Here is a 15,600-nt window from a genome sequence, read left to right as displayed (position 1 = left end):
CCCAGTAGAGCCAAGAAGAAAACCTGCTCAGACCAAAATTTCCGGAGTGGAGAGCTTCACCAGGTGCTGAGCCCCCTCCGAGCTAATCCGCTCCACAGATGCCAGCACACTCTTGGCTTCAGTGGTTGCCTGGGCTGTGGATGTTCTGAGCTCCTCCTGGGCCTTCTGCATTTCCTGGTACCTAATGGGAGAGTGGAGCCAAGCCAAACCATGGATCTGCAGTGCCTCTCCCTAGATCTCCATCTTCTAAGGTCCTTTCTAGAGCTAATGTTTGCGGATTCTTTGGTCACTTCTCTGGAGGGTATAGTCTGGAGTAATGCCTCCCTCCATTGGATGCTTTCCTTCCTTATCTCCCTGTTTTGGCTTCTCCCCTTGGTGCTACTATCTTCCATGTGAGATTACCTCCAATTTACCCTGTATAAATCTTGTTTACACACAGATGTTTACATTCTGTCTACTCTTTTAGACTGGGAGCTCCTTGAGGGCAGGGATGGTGTTTTTGTATTTCATTCTGTTTCTGTCTCTTTGCATAGTGCCTGGCACTTAGGAAGTTCTTTTTTTCTTTTTTTTTTCCTTTAAAACCCTAATCTTCCATCTTAGAATCAATATTGTGTATTGGTTGCAAGGCAGAAAAGCTGTAAGGGCAAGGCATTGGGGGTTAAGCGATTTACCCAGGATCACACAGCTAGGAAACATCTGAATTCAGATTTGAACCCAGGACCTCTTGACTTCAGACTTGGCTCTCAATTCACTGAGCCACCCAGCTTCCCCCACTTGGTAAGTTTTTAATAAATGCTTTGTTGACTGATTGTTTTCAGGTCAAGTGGACCTGTCTGGGACACTAATTGGCTGAATCACCTAGGCAAACTACTTAAGATCATAAGGATCACAGGTTTTAGAACTGGAAGGGATATTGGAGATCATCCAGTTTAGCCCCTTCATTTTGCATATGAGGAAACATGTCACCTTCATGGGCCTTAGTTTCTACATCTGCAAAAAGAGAGGGACTAGGGGCAGCTAGGTGGCTTACTGGCTAGAGAGTCAGGCCTAGTGTTGGGAGGTCCTGGGTTTAAATTTAGCTTCAGATACTGCCTAGCTGGGTGATCCTGGGCAAGTCACTTAACCCTCATTGTCTACTCCTTACTGATCTTCTGACTTGGAACAAATATTTAGTATCAATTCTAAGATAGAAGATAAGGGTTTTTTAAAAAAAGAGAGGCATGGACACACCATTCCTAAGAGGCCTTCATTAAGCACTTACTATTTGTGCTTGTTAAAAATGAAAAAGTTTAGATAAGATACAGGCCCTGCCCTCATGGAGCTTGTGACCTAGCAGGGAGCTATAACACTACCTCTGAAGAGCATTACATAAACTTTCTTGAATGATATAAATGTATTAGTGTTATGGTGGAAAAAAAAAAGAAAGTGAGTTTCAACCAGACAAATGATTTATTACGAATGCATGCAGGTGCAAAACAATCTGGGTCCAAAGCTCTTAGTAACTAAGGGCCCTGAAGTTTTGTTTTTCCATAGTTCATATACAATTCAGAGGGAGTGAAAAACAGTATTAGAGGGATTGAGACATCTAGTTTCTCATTGGTGGAGAGTATTGGGGGACACTGAGGTGAGAGGGAAATGGGTTGTCTTATGACATTCCCTAGGCTATCTTTGGGAGAGTAATCTTGTGATTTCTCCAAAATCAGGTGACTTACAAGTAGCTGAAACTTAGCTTCTCAAAGTGATGGATAAAGGCAAATGGAGTAATTCATATTTTTTAATGTAACATTAGAGTTGTGCAAAACAAAATGCCATGGGAGGGCCAGGGTGGAGAATGGATATTGACAGAGGAGATCAGCAAGGGCTTCATGGAGTAGATGACATTTTAGTTGGGCTGCTTGAGAGATACAGAGCTAGATGAGTTCTAAAATGAATTTCAGGTCTGAAATTCCATGATCTACAAGCTACCACATGCTGGTGAATAGGAACAAAGTTATTGTGCTCCATTCCCTGTCCAGCCATTCATTGGCTTAGCCCTTTGTCTATTTGTGCCCATGATGCCTAACCATGCTCTTGGCTCTTTATGGTCATTACCATCCCACGCTGGGTCTTGTTTTTTCCAAGTTCATAGAGGAGATCAAGATATTTGAGAATATTATGAAAGACCAAGGATGTTTGACCCAGCCATAGCACTGCTGGGTCTGTACCCCAAAGAGATAATGGACACAAAGACTTGTACAAAAATATTCATAGCTGCGCTCTTTGTGGTGGCCAAAAACTGGAAAACGAGGGGATGCCCATCAATTGGGGAATGGCTGAACAAACTGTGGTATATGTTGGTGATGGAGTACTATTGTGCTAAAAGGAATAATAAAGTGGAGAAGTTCCATGGAGACTGGAACAACCTCCAGGAAGTGATGCAGAGTGAGAGGAGCAGAACCAGGAGAACATTGTACACAGAGACTAATACACTGTGGTATAATCGAACGTAATGGACTTCTCCATTAGTGGCGGTGTAATGTCCCTGAACAACTTGCAGGGATCCAGGAGAAAAAAACACCATTCATAAGGAAAGGATAAACTATTATGGGAGTGGAAACGCCGAGAAAAAGCAACTGCCTGAATACAGAGGTTGAGGGGACATGACAGAGGATAGACTCTAAATGAACACTCTAATGCAAATACTATCAACAAAGCAATGGGTTCAAATCAAGAAAACATCTAATGCCCAGTGGACTTACGCGTCGGCTATGGGGGGTGGGGGGGGGAGGAAAAGAAAATGATCTATGTCTTTAACGAATAATGCTTGGAAATGATCAAATAAAATATATTAAAAAAAAAAAGACCAAGGATGTCTTTGCAACAAGATACCATCCTGGCTACTGGTTTGGAAAATAGTCTGGGGGTATATTAAGTCTTTAGCCAATGATTTCTACTCTTCCTCTCTTCCCACTGAATCCAAAGACACTTTGGAGAAGACTTACCTGTCCTCCAGCTCGTGCCATATCTCCTGTGCTTCTTTGCCCTCCACGAGACTCCATAGAAGAGTATAACTGGTATTGGAAGCAAGCAGAGCCCTCCGTGCTGCTGCCTCTATCTTGGTGGCTATGTCTGTATGACTATGAGAAGAAAACACTCTAGCCAGTCCACATCAGCAAGATCAACCCCAAAATCTTTGTGTTCCTCTGGTCTTTGCAACTAAACTGTAAGCTCTGTGAAGGTTGGGACCGTGCTGGATATTTCTTTGAAACCACCACCAGAGCCCAACATAGGATCTCATACATGGCAATCTTAAGGAAGGAAGTCAGTTCCTTTCCCTGGGACTCAGTTTCCTTATCTGTAAAATGATGGGATTGAAGTAGAGGGTCTCTAAGGTCTCTCCTGGTTCTAAAATCCTTATGAGCTCTTAGATTTAGAGCTGAAAAAAGACAATTAGCCACTATCTAGTCCAACATCCTCACACAGGGAGGTTATATGATGTGTTCATGGTCACACAGGTAATAATGACAGAGCCTGGATTTGAACTCAGGTCTAGAAAGTCCTCAGACTCCCAGAGCCAATGTTCTTTCCAATAGACCATTACAAATAAGAAATTCTTTAACACATAAGTGATTTTGATGGAGAAAAACATTAGATAAGAGATAATATTCTCAAACCTAAATTTAGGTCCCAAATAAATGATGACTATCTAATGGCCCATAAGAGCTGTTTCCTGAATCGTGGGAGGGGGTATCGAGGCTGACTTAGAGGTGTCACCAGCATATTAAGAAGCCCAGGGCCCCATGTGGCAGGTAGAAAGCCTTCATGCCTGTGGGTATATGTGTGTATTTATGCAGTGCAAACTTTATGTAGACTGGGGAGAATTAAAATCTATGTTAAACATGGGCAGATCCTTCTAAGGGTTCATTTTGGAGCCATCAGTATCTCTTGTACTTTGCTGACCTGCCCGTCTCCTCCTACCAAATGGTACTTAAAAGCCCTTAGGTTCTTATATCCACCTGCTCAGCCTACAATCTTCCACACTATTGCCTCCAAAGGCTTAGGTCCATGACTTGACACCAATACCTTTCTCTTTGCATCAGTGTCAGGCTTATTATTATTCATTATAACCAGATTTCACCAGGATACGCATGTGGTTTCTGCTTCACAACACCAGTTTCTTGCCCCTAATATACTTGCAATATGATTCACTCCTGCAGTCTACACTCCTCCTTGGGGGATAATCTGTCAGGAAGCTCTGAGAGTATATGCAGTGTATCAAGAAGGGCAAAGGAAGGAACCAACCACACTACTGTGTTTTACCTCTTGACCAGGGTCTGAGACTCAGTAGCTAGATGACTCCAATTGGTGAGCTGGTTGGGCACTTCCTGAGGGATTACCTTTTAATTAAAAAAAGGGGGGGGGGAGGAATAGATTACACACCCTTAAAGACTTTACTTTTGTTCAAGTCACTCTAAATTCTAGAAGTGCTAAGTGTTAAATGAATTATACAATGTCAGAATTGGAAAGGGCCTTAGAACACAGAATATCAGAGATAGAAGGGTGCTTAGAACATAGAATGTCAGAGCTCTAAGGGTGCCTAGAACCCAGATTGCCAGAACTGGGAAGGACCTTAGAACACAGAATATCAAAGCTGGAAAGTACGTTAGAGGACTGAATGTCAGATTTGGAAAGGACCTTAGAATCCAGAATGTCAGAGCTGGAAGGGTGCTCAGGACCCAGAATGTCAGAACTGGAAAGAACCTTAGGACAGAGCATGCCAGAGCTGGATGGAGCTTTAGGATATAGAATGTTGGAGCTGGGAGGCTCTTAGGAATCACCTAATCGAGTTTCCCTTCTGTTACAGATGGGAAACCTGAGCTTCAAAGAGAAGTGACTTGTCCACAGAAGCCTGGCTGAGCCTAGAGCCATCTTTTCTACTCCTCTATTGCTGCTCTTTACCACAGGAGGACTTGACAGTCTCAGTTTCCCATAAGTACCATTGTGGTGAGGACTCCAGATGCCTGCTGAATCTCCAGCTCTGTTGATTGCAGCAGAGTCTCAATGTCGACCAGTTGGATGCAGGACTTCTCCAAACTACTCCTGGTGCAATTGACATTCTTGCTTGCTGCCTTCAATTGATGCCGGGCAGCCCTCATGGAACTCCCCAACTCTTCCATTTGCTCCAGAAAAGCTTCCCTAGTGTCTGTGTGGCGATAACCAAAGGATTAAAGAAGGCTTATTAGATGGAAATGAAACGTCCTGTAACTTGTGTCCCCTTAGCACTCTTCTCAGGAAACAAAGCATAACCTATCCTCTCCGCTCCATCAGAACTCCCCACTTATTCACTGGGTATAACCTAAATGGAGGCAGTCAGTGGTTCAATACATAGAGGCTTGGGGTCAGGAAGATGGGAGTTTAAATCCAGCCTTAGACACTTACTAGCTGTATGTCCCTGGGCAAGCCACTTAACCTCTGCTTACTTTAATCCACTGGAGAAGGAAGATGGCAAACCCCTCCAGGGTCTTTGCCAAGAAAACCTCATGGACCGTACTGATGTGCCATGGTCCAAGGGCCATGAAGAATCTGACACAACTAAATAACAACAATAAATGAATAACAATTAAGTGCTTTTTTTTTTTTTATCACAGCCTTCATATCCTCAAAGGCTCCCTCCAAAAGCATCTACTTGCCACCTGGAAGTTTCCTCATGCCTCTATATCCTGTTCACATTTGCATATTCTGTCTTCATGAAGTTCCAAGGACTTTGTATATATTTGTATTTATTCACATTATATTTATGCTGTATATGGTGTTTTTTTTTAACCCTTACCTTCTGTCTTAGAATCAATACTATGTATTAGTTTCAAGACAGAAGAGTGGTAAGGTCTAGGCAATGGGAGTCAAGTGACTTGCCCAGGGCCACACAGCTAGGAAGTGTCTGAGGTCATATGTGAACCCAGGACCTCCTGACTCTAGGTTTAGCTCTCAATCTACTGAGATACCCAGCTTTATGTTTTTATATGTATTTGTTGTCTCCTCCAACAGAACATAAGCTCCTTGCAAACAGAATATTTAATTTTTTTGTCCTTTTACTCCCAGTACTCAACACAGTGCCTGGCACACAGTAGGTGCATAATAAGGGCTTCACCACTGATTGGCTTGGAAGTAAACAGTAAATGTTTTGGTGAAAGCTTAGCTGCTCATCAGTAGCCAGCTGAGGCCCAATACTTCTGACCTCTAGAGGGCATTGAGGGAGGAGATGGTGACTCCTCCCAATCTGGGATTGCTCTCCAAGGTGATCTGTAGTTTAGGGTTTTAGAGAGCTGGGGGAGTTAAGTGACTTCCCAAGGCTACATAGCTGATAATGTGGTAGTGGCAAAACTTGAACCCAGGGCTTCCTGCCTCTAAGGTTGACTCTGTCCATCATACTATGCTGCCTCAGTGTCATCATCATCATTATTGTGTTGATGATTAGTTCCTAATGAACTCTCAGTACTATGAAAAGGACAGTCACCTTTGTTGCCATCTCCTCTTCCTCTTCCCTCTCTCCTCCTCTCTCTCCCTCCTTCCTCTATCCCCATCCCTCCACCTCTCTCTCTCCCCTTACCTTCTGTCCTAGAATCAATACTGAGTATGGATTCTGAGCTGGAAGGGTGGGATTGAGGTTAAGTGACTTGCCCAGGGTCACACAGCTGGGAAGCATCTAAGACTACATTTGGACCCACGGTCTCTTATCTCCAGGCCTGGTGCTCAATCTACTGAGCCACCCAGCTGTCCCAGGGCTTTCTCTTCAAAGGAATAATCTAGCTCTGGCCTTGTAGACTCCCTGAGGATTCCTTGTCCTTCTTTTTGTGACTGAGTTTTTTTTTAAGCCTTTATCTTGTCTTAGAATTGATACTAAGTATGGTTCCAAGGCAGAAGAGTGGTCAGTACTAAGCAACTGGGGTTAAGTGGTTTATCTAGGGTCACACAACTAGGAAGTATCTGAGGCCAGATTTGGACCCAGGACCTCCCATCTCCAGGCTCCACTAGCTGCCTCCATGACTCAGTTCTCTAATTGCACCCAGAAACAGATACTGACCCTGGTAGGTGTCTCCTCTCGGTGATTCTCCCTGCAAGGCATAGTCCCTCCAGGGGTTGTCACAGTCAGATTTCTGCAGCCATCGCTCCATCACCTTTAGCTTAGACTTGAGTTTGGTGGCCTGGAGGCAACATGGAAACCACATTCTGGTAAAGGATAAAACTTAGAAACTGGTTCCTGGTTTGCCTTGGTTCATATTCCCTTCCCTGAAATGCCCCCTGCCCTTATCCTTTTGTTAAGTCATTTTTCAGTCATATTTAACTCCCCATGATCCCATTTGGGCATTTCTTGGCAAAGATAATAGTTTACCATTTCCTTCTCCAACTCATTTTGCAGATGAGGAACCTGAAGTCAACAGGGTAAAGTGACTTGCCCAGGGTCACACAGTTAGTGTCTGGAGCTTGATTTGAACTCATGAAGATGAGTCTTCCTGACTCCCAGCCCTTCACTCCATCTATTGCACCATCTTCCTGCCCTTCTCTTTACATTCCAGCTACTCTGGATATGTCTCAGACGTGTCTATTTACAGAATGGCTCCCTCATTAGAATGTAAGCTCTTTGAGGGCCAGGAGTGTGCTGTTGCCTTTTTCTGTATTGCTAGCAATTCACATAGCACTTGCACAGGGTAAGGGCTTGATAAATGCTCTGACTGGCCAGTTCCTCATTCTTCCAAGCCCTGCTCGAGTTCCTCAGCCCACTCTGACCTGCAGAGCTCACTCTTTCCTCTGCATATAGGGATTGCCCTCTGATAGTGAATGCCAAATGGCTCATGGATGCCCTAGGACACATTTTCTATTGGCTTGTGCCTTCATATACCTTATGGCGCTAACTTTTTTTTTCTTAACCCTCACCTTCCATCTTGGAGTCAATACTGTGTATATTGGTTCCAAGGCAGAAGAGTGGTAAGGGCTAGGCAATGGGGGTCAAGTGACTTGCCCAGGGTCACACAGCTGGGAAGTGTCTGAGGCCAGATTTGAACCCAGGACCTCCCGTCTCTAGGCCTGACTCTCCATCCACTGAGCCACCCAGCTGCCCCCTATGGCGCTAACTTTTGTAAGTGGATCTTACCTCCCTGACTCAACAAAAAGCTCCTTGAGGTCAGAGAACAAGCCTTTGGCTTTCTTCATATCTCCCCTAGTGCCTTGCATATAGGAGGTACTTAAATATCTATTAACTGACCAATTAATAAGGAAGCTAATGACTCAAATCAAGGCTAGAGAAATGGGCTCTGGACAGAGAGGAAAACCTAAGAAAACACAGAGAAGTCTCCGTTGAGGGCTTTTCATTAGGCAAATTAAGGCAAATTCATAAGGCAAATTAAGATGGAAAATTTTTCAATATGGCCAAAGGTTTAAGATTTCCCAAATGTGGGTGGTCCCTTCATTGACACAGATTGCAATTCTTCTGATCCTTACTCAATACAGTCTTACTGACCAAACTTGTAGTGAGGAGTCCTTCTGAACGTTAACTAGACAGGTTCTTGGAAGATAGCTGCAGTCTGCCACCAAACTTCCAGGGCCCAGTGGATAGAGCACTAGCCTGGAGCTGAGTTCAAATCCAGTCTCAGTCATGTACAAGCTTTGTGATGCTGCTGTTTACCTCAATTTCTTCATAAAATGAGGATATAATGGGCTCTTTCCCCCTACAGTGGTTGTGAGTGGTAAATGTATTAATAATTGTAAAAAGCACTTCGTGCAGAGCCTGGTACAGTAGGCACTATAGAAATATTACCTATTATGATTATTCTAGCTTGGAAGGGCTTGCTAGAGCTTGAGCAGTAGTGGTACAACTGACAATGTCTTCAGAACCCGGGGCCACCTCCATCACATTAAGATGCATCAGACATGGATATTTGTGGGAGGAATTTGACAAATTTTGCTTTTAAAATGATTTATCCAGGGCCAGCTAAGTGGCTCAGTGTTTTGAGAGGTAGGCCTAAAGACAAGAGGTCCTGGGTTCAAATTTAGCCTCAAGACATTTCTTGGTTGTGTGACCCTGGGCAAGTCACTTAACCCCTTTTGCCTAGTCGAATATATAATATTAATTCTAAGACAGAACGTAAGGTTTAAAAAAAAATGATTTGCCCCACTTGGCATTTATATCATCGAAGCTCTCCAATATTATTCCTTTCTCATTGTCTTCCACTAGAGAACTCACATGTTCTTATCCTGGAGTACAATGGGCCAAACTGATATTCTAAAAGTATAGGGTTATTTATGTTACTTCCAGGAGTCTAGAGGATTCAGAGATATGATTACCCCTAAGACAAAACCCAAACTCCTTCATTTCGCATCTAACTCCCTTTGTAATCTGGCTCAAATCGATTTTTCTAGCCTGTTTTCACATTCTACCTCCTTCACAATCCTTCTGGCCAAACTACTCTGCTTGAGACAGACTACATATAATATATTCATTAAACATTTATTAAGCACCTACTATATGCTAGGAACTTTGCTTAATCCTGGGGATACAAAGAGAAAAAAAGAAAGACAGTCCTGCTTTCTGGGAGCTTATAACCTATTTATAATCAGCCACATCCCACCCCTTGCCTCTGTATCTGTGCACAGGTCTGGAATGCTCTACCTCCTTACCACCACCATGTTTTATGTTTTGCTTATGTTTGCTTATGTTTTGTTTTGTTGTTTGGGCACAGGTTGTTTTTTTTTTCTTCCAGTAGAACGTAAACTCCTTGAGATCAGAAACCATTTTTGCTGTTAGTACAGTGATTGGCTCACTGAAAGTAGATAATAAATACTTGTTGAATTGAACTGCATTCAACTGAAAAATATGAGCTAATTTTCATGTCGTTGGGACTTAAAAAAATGAAGATCATATTTTAAATAATTGGGTGAAACCCTAAAAGAAGAAGGGTAAAATGAGGCAGGGTGAGATGGAATGGGATTGGGGTAAAGGGAAATGGAAACTAGGGTGGTAGGAAATTGTTGGGAGAGGAAAAGGATGATGAATCAATCTTGGATGGGGCAGGGGGAGAGGAGTGGGGAAATAGGGAGTCCAGGGAGAGACTTACCTCTTTCTTCACTAGTGAGAAACAAACTGGGCACTCCTGGCACTGAGAGCCCTGAGCTGTGAGGAAAAAGTTCTCCTTGCAGTGATCACACTTGTAGCCCACAAAGCCTGGCTTACATATACAGGTGCTGTTCTCGTGGCACTGGGTGGTGACAGAACCCAAAGGGGAACAGTTACAGGCTAGAGACAAAGGACAAAGAATTTGTTAGGAAGTGCCCCGTCAACAACATTTTTGGTGTAAAGGTTGAAGTAGAAGGAGCACTAAATTTAAGTCTGGGTTAGAATGTGGATCGGGTTATTAACTCACTTTTGGCAAGTCATTTAATTTTGGTAAGACTTCAGTTTCTTCATAATTTAAAATGAAGGCAGTGGATTAAATTATGTGTAAGGTCTCATCTAATGCTATGTTCTATTATGGAAGTTCCTGAGGCAATGCTAGGAGAGGCTTCTCAGTCAGAGCAGAACTTTAAAAACCTCCTTGGGATGAAAAGGACTTGAAGCTCCTGGAATTTTAGGGCTTAGTCCTTCCTCCCTCCCTCCCTTCCTTCTTTCCCTCCTTCTTTTCTAAGGTCATCCATCTATTTAATGGCAGAAATTCCCGACAACTATTTTCATGGCCAGTCACAGACCTGCACCACCTCTTGTGCTTACCTGCTAATTCAAGCAGCCATTCTAGAAGGAAAATCTGGCTCAATGTAGGAATATTTTGCCTAAGGATCTTAACACCTCACCTTTCAAAGCAGATCTGCCTCTCCTCTGCCTTAGTGGAGGAGCTTTGAAAACTGCCTGTCCAAATTCTCCAATTTTGGGATGTTTCCTTACCTCGACAGCCCTTGGCAGAGAAGCCGAAGAAATTGGGTTGGCAGCGGGTGCATGCCACTCCACCAACCCCAGGAAGGCAAGGGCACTGCCCAGTTTCAGGGTGGCATTGGTTCTCCTGGGAACCAACAGGATGGCACTTGCAGCTGAGATAAAGGAGAATATAAAACATCAGATCTGGGCCCTGTACCGTTCTTATTTTTTTTAAACCTTTACTTTCTATCTTAGGAACCACTCTAAGACTGAAAGGCAAAGGTTAGACAAATGGGTTTAAATGACTTGGCCAGAATCATACAGCTAGGAAGTGTCTGAAGCCAGATTTGAACCCAGGTCCTCCCAACTCTAGGCTTGATCCTCTATCCACTAAAATATCTAGTTGCCCTTCTATACCCATCTTATTTAGCCTGGCATGCAGAGGGCATAGAAGTTAAACCTGAGCTTTTCACAGGTGCTCAGATTGAGAAGGAATGTAATCAAGGTATCTAAAGTCGGGAGCAGGATTAGGCAATTAAAAAAACAGTCTTAGATATATTCTTTTGTGAATTAATATGATATGGAGGCAGATTTGCTGGACAAATTTTGGAACACTAAGATTGAGGGACTGCCTTTGAAATTAGAACTTGACCCCCTTCCCTTCTTTGCAGTGGTGGGGGACAAAGGGTGTAAAATACTGCATATACTGTCATACATGGTTAATGTGCTAGTTGCTTTTCTCCCTCTTCCCTTGTCATTTTTTATTACAAGAGATGCTAGCTGAGTAAAGTAGAGGAAGGAAGGAGTATATTTATATTTAGAAATGAAGATGATGTTAAACCAAAAGAGAGTAATAAAAACAAGATTAGAAGAATAAACTAGAATATAGCAAATCTGGGACAGATGGAAGTCCTCTTTTTCACAGTGCATAATAACATTACAAATTGTACTACCCAACCTTTGCCCCCACAATACCCCCCTTTCTAGGCTTATATACAAAGTTCAAAGAAAAAGACACGAACAGAAATATTTATAGTAGCTCTTTCTGTGATGGCAAAGAACTGGGAGATAAGAAGATGCCAATGAGTTGGGGAATGGGTGAACAAATTGTGGGGTATATGAATGGAAGGGAATATTGAGAAATGAAGAAATGAAGAAAGGGATGGATGCAGAGAAACCTGGCATGAACTGATCAGAGTGAGCAGAACCAAGACTATTCATATGATAATATCACATAGGAAAACAAGTATGAAAGACTTGAGAGCCATTATATGTGATTGATGCAATGACCAGCCAGGATTTTAGAGGACTGATGAAGAAGATTCTATTCATCTGTTGACAAAGCGGGGATGGACTCAAGGTACAGAATAAGGTATAAATATCTGAATTAAGCCAATTCAAAGGATTAAGAATTCGGAGAATTTGGTATGCTTGATCATGCATATTTATTGCATAGGTTTTCTTTCTTCTGCCCCATGTAGGGTGGGGATAGGGGGGAGGAAAGGGGAGACTAGGAATAAGTGAAGGGGAGAGAATGGCAGAGACAGAGGGAGGGAGAGAATAAAAATCACTGAGCATCTTAAAAAAAAAAAATGAACAGAGGAGAACAGCAAGAAGCCCAGAAGGAATCATAGACTAACAGGATACTTTTGAAAACTACATGTTGAATTTATTATTTAATTTAAGAAGCAGAGCAAGCTCTACAGGATAGAGATTTACAGCTTCAAGTATAATCCTTTTTTTCTATTCTATTATGTCAGAGGTTCTTCTTTTGTGTGTGCATCATGGACTCATCTGGCAAGCCTATGGAGCCCTTCTCAGAATATATATTTTCATAAATTCATAATGGAAGAAAATGTTAATGATAATTAAAATCAGCTAGTAATTAGTGAAAATAAAGAAGCATTTTTTCCCCATCCAAGTTGACAGACCCCCTTGACATCTGCCCGAAGTTCCCAGGATAAGAACTCCTCACTGTTTATGTGGAAATGTTCATTTTACTTAGTATTTATTAATTTGAGAATAAAAATAAATAATAAAAAAACCACCTCATTAGCCAAGCCAGGTGTTGCTAAAGAAGCTGAGACAAACACAACTGAAGTGGGCTTGGACACATTTCTGAATGAAAGAGCCACACGTTGGCTACTTTCAAAAACTGGGACAGACCCAACCACAAAACCTGCCATCAGTGAGACCAGCCCAGCCAACCCACACACTGAGTCCTTGGGGCCTCTGTCGGCCAGCCAGACCGGAGTTCTGACTCAGTGTGGCAATTCCTATGTGTCTATTCAGAAAGTGACACCTGCCTGCCTGCCAGTTGGCAGGGTGCAGCTGGGACAGACTCATTCACAACTGCAGCTCCCTTCTCTGGATGACTAAGCCCTCCCAGGCAGGATGTCCTGTTGCTTCCCTCTATCCAAGCCCAACTAAGACTACCAGGGAATGTATGACAGACTTTTTTTTTTTCTGAAACCCTTACATTCTGTCTTAGAAGCAATACTAATTATTGATTCCAAGGCAGAAGAGCAGGAAGGGCTAGGCAATGGGGATCAAGTGACTTGCCCAGGGTCACACAGCTAGGAAGTGTCTGAGGTCATATTTAAACTCAGGACTTACCATCTCCAGGCCTGATGCTACCTAGCTGCCCCCTGACTCAGACTTTTGAAGTAGCTTGGCCTGGCCCTACCCACCTCTGGCAGCCCCTTTCTGGCTGGAGGTCGTAGAAACCAGGGCTGCAGTGACTGCAGTCCCGTCCAGTCACGTGGGGGAGGCAGGAACACTGGCCTGTCTGGGGGTCACAGGCCCCCTGATCTCTGGCTGAGCCTTTTGGGTCACAGCTGCAGGCTGAGGTGGGGGTAGGAGAGAGAAAGGAGGAAAACATGAAACATTTGGGTCAATGAACCAAACCATGACTTTCTCCTTGGTTTTTCCTCCCAGGACGTCCCCTCTGGCAGCAGAGCATCTTGCAATGGAATGTACAGTGAAAATGTCCTGGTGGGGAAGAGGACCCCCATCCTTTGCCCTCACCCCCTCCCTCTTTCCCCCCTGGATCTCCCAGGGCCCTCCATACTCACGAGTGCATTTGTCCGCAGGGTGTGGGGCCAGGGCACTCCCGTAGAAACCCTCCTGGCACTGCTCGCAGTGGGCACCAGTCGTATTGTGCAGACAGCGTAGACAGTGGCCTGTTGTGGGGTCACAGTTGCCCACAGCATTGGGGTCCACATTCTCATTACACTGGCATCGCTGGCAGGGCTGGGGGGGACCAGATGTCCCCAAGGGGTCCCCAAAAAAGCCATCATCACACATCTCACAAAGGCGTCCTGAATAAGGATGGGGGGTGGGGGAAAATATCAGAAAGGGGTTTAGAGAGGATGAGACATGGGAAAATTCCCTAACAGTACAGGGAGGTGGGAAGAACCAGAAAACCTGGATTATTATTCTGGTCCGAGCATTGAGATGACATGTAGAGAGATATCTAACCATTTTTGTTGACTACTTATTAGTGTATCTGGAGTATTTTGTCTTGTGCTCATCTATGGGGTAAGTCGACTTTCTCCACTTTCCTTCTTTGCTTTACAGAGGAGGTGGCTGAGGTCAGGAAATGATTTGCCCAAGGTCACAAAGCCAGTAAGTGTTTCATCTAAAATCCAGGTCCCCTGCTCTTCAGTCTAATTACCTTTTCTACTTTTTTCTCTCTATTTCACTTATAGATCCCCACCCCCAATAGAGTTGAAGGGATTGTTTTTTTTCAGAATTGGTGGACCCACAGGGCAACATCATTAACTTTACTTAGCTCAATGGGGAGGGGGGTGGGGAGACTAATGAAGTTTAATGGAGAAAGGGTGTTTTTTGTTATTTAAAAAAAATCTACATTTCTTCTTCTGCAAAATCATTCCTCCTCCATTTTTCCTCATTTCTGTAGATGGCACCACCATTTTTTCTTTTTTTTAATTGAAAAATTTTATTTACTTGATTTAGAATATTTTTCCATGGTTACATGATTCATGTTCTTCCCTCCCTGCCCACCACAGCCAACAAGAAATTCCACTGGGTTTTACATATGTCTTTGATAAAGACTTATTTACATATTATTAATATTTGCATTAGTGTGATTGTTTAGAGTCTACATCCCTACCCATGTGATTGAGCAAATGTTTGTTTCTACTCCCACAGTTCTTTCTCTGGATGTGAATAACATTCCTTCTCATATGCCCCTCAGAACTGTCCTGGATTATTGCATTGCTGTTAGTAGAGAAGTCTGTTACTTTCAATTGTGCCACAGTGTATCAGTCTCTGTGTATAATGTTTTCCTGGTTCTCCTTTCACTCTGCATCACTTCCTGGAGGTTGTTCCAGTCCCCATGGAATTCCTCTAGTTTATTATTCCTTTGAGCACAATAGTATTCCGTCACCAACAGATACTACAATTTGTTCAGCCATTCCCCAATTGAAGGGCATCTCCTCATTTTCCAACTTTTTGCCACCACAAAGAGCGCAGCTATGAATATTCTCGTACAAGTCTTTTCCCTCATTTTCTCTTTGGGGTATAAACCCAGCAGTGCGCATCACCATTTTTCTAAGAACAGTAGGCATTCTTAACTCTTTCCTCGGCATCACCATCATACTCAGTTTAGTCACTGAATCTTGTTGATTCTGTCTCTGCAGTATTTCCTGCATCTGACCTCTTTTTTTCACTTCCCCTTATGGTATCCAAGGTCAGGC

General features: G+C 43.2%; 1 protein-coding gene across 3 annotated transcripts in view; it reads right to left on the bottom strand.

The window, feature by feature from the left end:
* LAMC3 (laminin subunit gamma 3) overlaps positions 1-15,600 on the bottom strand; it is a 121,378-nt gene that overhangs the window by 33,374 nt on the left and 72,404 nt on the right. For all 3 annotated transcript variants that reach the window (XR_008915345.1, XM_056812569.1, XM_056812571.1), the window contains 9 exons: positions 13,954-14,199; positions 13,570-13,723; positions 10,910-11,052; positions 10,089-10,267; positions 7,061-7,181; positions 4,977-5,182; positions 4,300-4,376; positions 2,982-3,116; positions 34-181 (listed from right to left, as the gene is read on the bottom strand). Coding sequence is in view for 2 of the 3 variants with exons in the window: in XM_056812569.1 (XP_056668547.1) it covers positions 34-181; positions 2,982-3,116; positions 4,300-4,376; positions 4,977-5,182; positions 7,061-7,181; positions 10,089-10,267; positions 10,910-11,052; positions 13,570-13,723; positions 13,954-14,199 (1,409 nt within the window). In the remaining variant the exon portion in view is untranslated. The remainder of the gene's footprint in view (positions 1-33; positions 182-2,981; positions 3,117-4,299; positions 4,377-4,976; positions 5,183-7,060; positions 7,182-10,088; positions 10,268-10,909; positions 11,053-13,569; positions 13,724-13,953; positions 14,200-15,600) is intronic.

The sequence above is a fragment of the Monodelphis domestica genome, chromosome 1 (genome assembly GCF_027887165.1).
Source record: "Monodelphis domestica isolate mMonDom1 chromosome 1, mMonDom1.pri, whole genome shotgun sequence".
Lineage (NCBI taxonomy): Eukaryota > Metazoa > Chordata > Mammalia > Didelphimorphia > Didelphidae > Monodelphis > Monodelphis domestica.
The sequence above is the reverse complement of the archived record's forward strand: the minus strand, read 5'-3'. Positions and strand labels throughout refer to the sequence as shown.